At 41.9% G+C, this 4,907-nt stretch overlaps 1 protein-coding gene across 1 annotated transcript in view; it reads right to left on the bottom strand.

Moving 5' to 3' along the window:
- Positions 1-36: 36 nt before the first annotated feature.
- Positions 37-4,907, bottom strand: part of SHOX2 (short stature homeobox 2) — a gene marked incomplete at its 5' end in the record, with an annotated part of 8,116 nt that continues 3,245 nt past the window's right edge. The window contains 3 exons of the mRNA XM_010839904.1: positions 37-294; positions 2,091-2,179; positions 2,494-2,551. Of these exons, the coding sequence (XP_010838206.1) occupies positions 37-294; positions 2,091-2,179; positions 2,494-2,551 (405 nt within the window). The remainder of the gene's footprint in view (positions 295-2,090; positions 2,180-2,493; positions 2,552-4,907) is intronic.

Raw genomic sequence — 4,907 nt, 5'->3', positions numbered from 1 at the left:
CGCGGGACAGGCGCGACATTGGTGCTGGCGTTGGCGTCACAGACCCAGGGCTGCGGCGTGCTTTTTGGCTTTCAGTCTGAGATCCGCGATGCTGGAGTTCTTGCTGGTAGTCTTGGCGGCAGCAGCTGCAGCCACGACGGAGGCGGCAGATGCTGAGTCTGCGGCCAGCGTGGCGAGCGGCAGTCCGAAGGGCGGCGCCGGGAACATCATGTAGGGCGCGTGCGCGGCCAGGTGCGGGTGCAGGTGGTGGTGCGCGTGCGCCACGGCGCTGTCCAGCTGCAGCTGCGCCTGAACCTGAAAGGACAAGGGCGTCACGTTGCAATGACTATCCTAGGGTGACAACAGAATAGAAACAGAGCATTAACGGCGTCCAGCTTAGCTCGGGGAAGGCTGGGGCAGGGGACGGGAAAGGGACGTTTAGCTGACCTCAGTTTGTTACTGAATCTGGGATACTCCAGTGCCCCTGAGTATTCTGCAGCTCACTCAGAGTGGCTTATCCCCCTGAGTCCCAGTGACTCCCATCTGCAGTGATTGTGGCAGCCCCCTTAGGAGCTGGGCTGGTCAGAGGGCAACAATGCTATTGTGCTAATACCTCACTCCCCTCAAAATAACAATGTATATTGGACAGATGATGGGTGAGTGTCCTTACCCTCTTCTCTTGGTGCTGCCATACACCTCTTAACCCACTAGTAAAGTACCAATAAGCAAACTACAAAACTTTAAAAATGTCACTTAGAGAAGTTATTGCATCTTCATCACAACTGGCACACTTGTTAGTACTCCTGAACTTTACTACTATTAAAATTACATTGGGATCTTGTTAAACTGTAGATTCTGATTCAGAAGGTCTAGGTCGGGGTCAGAGAATCTTGCTTTCTAACAATCTCCCAGATGGTACTGATGCTGCAGACTCAGAGATCACCTTCTGAGTAGTAAGGGTCTTCTCTTATGATCCCCCTCTCTCTCCAGCCATTCTCTCCTGCTTCAGATGCCTAGCATCAAGATACTAGAATCCAGTGGTGCCAAGAGAGCTAAGACCTCCCTAACACTAATGCTCAATATATGGGGCACATTCAGGTGTGACTCAGGTCACACTCTTCTGACCAGGGACTGGCAACTGAGAGTTAATTCATGACTTCATAGTCCTATCTAGCAAGAACCCTGGCCAAGGGTGGGGAATGTCTGATACTGGTTGGGAATGGGTTGCACCCTTAGGCTTGGAGAATGGGGGAGTTCAGAGCCCTGGGATATCCTACTTTTAAAATGTAGTCTTAAAGGTTTCTTTACGGCCAAGAAAGGGTTTGCATTGGCAAGGTGTCCCTGGGAAGACCAATGTTTTCCTCTCTACTAGAGATGAAGGTTTGCAGCTTAAAAAAAAAAAAAAAATCAAGTCTTAATGGCTAGTATTTTATTTATTTTCTTTGGTCAGAGATATTTAATGTGACTAAGAGGTAGAAAATACCTCAAAAAATATTTACAGAGTTGCCTCAGAAATACCTTAGGACTAACCTTTGTATTGGATCTGACAAAATTTTAAGCAAAAGGCTTTTCCCTTCCTTTCCCCAAGTGCAATCTTTAGTGCATTTTTAAAGGACCAGTTGCTGCCCTCAGGCATTGTTGGTTTCCCGTGAGGACAGAAAGGACTAAGCATATAGGCCTCTGACACTGCTGCTGCTAAGTCACTTCAGTCATGTCCGACTCTGTGTGACCCCACAGATGGCAGCCCAACAGGCTCCCCTGTCCCTTGGATTCTCCAGGCAAGAACACTGGAGTGGGTTGCCATTTCCTGCTCCAATGCATTTAAGTGAAAAGTGAAAGTGAAGTCGCTCAGTCCTGTCCGCCCCTCAGCGACCCCATGGACTGCAGCCTACCAGGCTCCTCCATCCATGGGCTTTTCCAGGCAGGAGTACTGGAGTGGGGTGCCATTACTGTATAGGTTTTTAAATGGGAGTGTGTCCACTATATCATCTGAAAATTGATTCTTTAACTGTACACCCATATTAGAGCTCAGAGAAGGGATGTTCAACAGTTCAAGCAAATATCCAGGTCTTTTTACAGTTAAAAACAGGTTAAAACTGGGCTGTACTTGCCTGCTGAAATGGCATCCTTAAAGCACCTACATTGACATAGGGTGCTACTCTACAAGCTTCAAATTGGCTGGCAGCTCCTATGAGGACGCCTGTGAAAATGGGGAACAAAACAAAATAAAGTGAGGTTAACACATTCAGCACTTTTTCCCGAGGTTTCAAATGGTACCAAATAGAACTATTTCCTTTGGAACTGGACTGGTATCTTCCTAAACTGTTGCCAGAATTAAAATCAATGTAATTTACTCCCAAATTTTAGGACTCTCATTAACTGCCTTCAGGGTAGATTTTTAAATAAGGACCACAGTTATCTTTGAGAAGGTTTTTTTTTTGTCTTCATAATAACAGTATTCCCTAATACTCTTTTTATTTAGAGTATCAAATGTTCTTTGTCTGAGAAGCATACCTTTATGAAGTTGATTTTCTTGCTTTCTACATTTAGCTCTTCGATTTTGAAACCAAACCTAAAATTGGAGGAAAAAAATAAAATCTAGGTTATATGACTCAAAAAATTTTTTTTAAATTTACAGGAGTATGATGAAGAAAGAGTAGTGTTTTGGGCAAGGAATGGAAGATACAGCAAGCAATCTTTGAATTATATACAACAATCTTAATTTCCAAAGTTAAAAACATAAATCAATGACAAAAATAATTTCCTATACTTTTGCAAGATATATTGTTTCTTGATAAATTACTCAAGTTCTGTTTTCATGTCTTCACAATTAGAGTCCCCCAGGCCTAAAACTCGCCCTGATACCTGATACTAAAGTGATAATGGGTTTAGATGTTTGCCCAGTAAGACCTGAGAAAAATGTGCTCATTAAGAGCCTGTAATATTAATTAGCTTCATCTTCAAGAAAAACCAAACACCAAAGCAAATAGTGACTCTGTTTTTTTTTTTTTTTTTCCTTGGGGGTGGGGAGATAAGAGTGGGGGAAGAGGTAATTAGTGTTATAAAAGCCTCACTACAAAGAAGTTTAGAATTTTTTTCTTCCTCCGAGCAGCACAGTGTAACCTGGTAGCAGAATAATTATGCCATTATCATGATAATCTAATTTGCTTCTATAGAAAAAGTTGCTGAGTGCAGTTATAATCCAGAAGTATCCAGTACGTAGATCAAAATTTAAATAAAAATATGAGAAAAATAAATACCAGCAATAAAGTTCATTTATTATAAGAAAAAAGCATTCTGTGCAATGGGACTGGGGTATGAATCATGTAATTCTGGATAATATCTTCTCCCAGATACTACCTTCTTAGGTAAACTTGCCAACTTTTGGAAGCAGTATGGCAGATTTTAAGAAATTCAAACAAAGCTTGCTTTTATACTCCAATAACACAGCATTATGTTCCAATAATACAGCATATTGACTGATTCACAAGTTAATGTTTAAAAACATGAAAGTAAAATACTGCTTCAGAGCTTTTTCCTTGTTTTTGAAAGCAAGTGTCACAGTCAATGTAAATTTTCAAAAATTCTCCTGCCATTTAGTGTAATAGAGGGTAGATTTCATGACAGGGTGGCATTCTTTGTGTACCTCACATGGCCTGAGGCTTCTTGCCTCTTTTTTCCCCTAGAAGAGTTGGAACTGATATACTAATGCTCACAACTGTAATAATTATCATCATGTCTTTAAGGGGTTTCTAAGCCCCTAGAGATCTCAGTACACAGAGCAAAGTAGGACAGGCTTAAAAAGGAAGGCTCTGCTGTTGATGCTGTGATGACCAAGGCAGCCTATTATTACTTTTCCCCTTTAAGGGGACTGCTCTGTTTTTGTCCTGATCCTATTACAAGATGCGGGGAAGCCCCATAAGAATTGCATAGTTCGCTGCAGATGGTGGTCTCTGTGCCCAGAGACCTAGGGAGTATCTGTTACAGTGATACTTTGTAACAGCTGCAGATGTTCAGGCCTAAAACTGCTCCATGTGTTCAAACAAATAATGACCATCATTTTCTCCTATTTTATTATTTGAGTGGAAATAAAACCTGAAACATTTAAATTCGTTTTCCATAAAACTAAAAGGATATGTATGCATGTATGTATATAATTTCTTTCCCTTAAGTGCTCCCAAAGCCTACTTTTGCTATTAAAGTCACCCCCACAACCAGTAAGGAAAATCTGCTTCAATACTAACTTCACTGAGTGTGGCACTTGCTGGGATCAGACTTTGGAAATGTCAATATTAAGATATGTTGGTTGTTTTAAAATCAAGTTTCTGATTCAGATTTGCTTCCCTGGTTAAGTGAGAGAACAAAGAAAGAGTGACCAAATGCGTTTATTTTCTCCGCTATTTCACACACAGTTTGAGATCGACTGCTAAGGGCAGACTGTAAAATTCTGCACTTAACAGTTGCTAATTTTCTTTATAGTCTGTACATCTATAAACCTAATTGGCATATCCGCCTGGCAAACCTAGATCCCAGAGCAGACCCTCAAGGAAACCCAACTCGCGTGAACAAAATGTTCGTTGTAACTTTTAAAGCATCCAGAAGATAAAACGCTTTCTGTGGGATTTTTTTTTTAAGGCTTATAAAAGTAGGCCCATTAGGATTAAACCACATTAAAGGCATTGTGAGGAGAGGGGGGTGTGGTTTATAGAAACCCTGGGAGCAAGCCCAGCAAAGCTTTCTTCTGCTGGGAACATATGTTGGTATGGGGTGAAGGGGAGCCCGGGAAGGCTTTAGGACTAAGATCTACTTTGGAAAATAAGACCTCTAGCAAAGACTTTTCTTCCCTTTTCACCTCACTCCAGACACTTGAACCCGCACACTCATCGTGTGTACCTCAAGCGACCAACCCTAGTCATTCCCCCTCCTCC

This window comes from Bison bison, unplaced genomic scaffold (genome assembly GCF_000754665.1).
Source record: "Bison bison bison isolate TAMUID 2011002044 unplaced genomic scaffold, Bison_UMD1.0 scf7180017864135, whole genome shotgun sequence".
NCBI lineage: Eukaryota > Metazoa > Chordata > Mammalia > Artiodactyla > Bovidae > Bison > Bison bison.
Note: the sequence above shows the minus strand (reverse complement) of the source record. Positions and strands in the feature narration are given on the sequence as shown.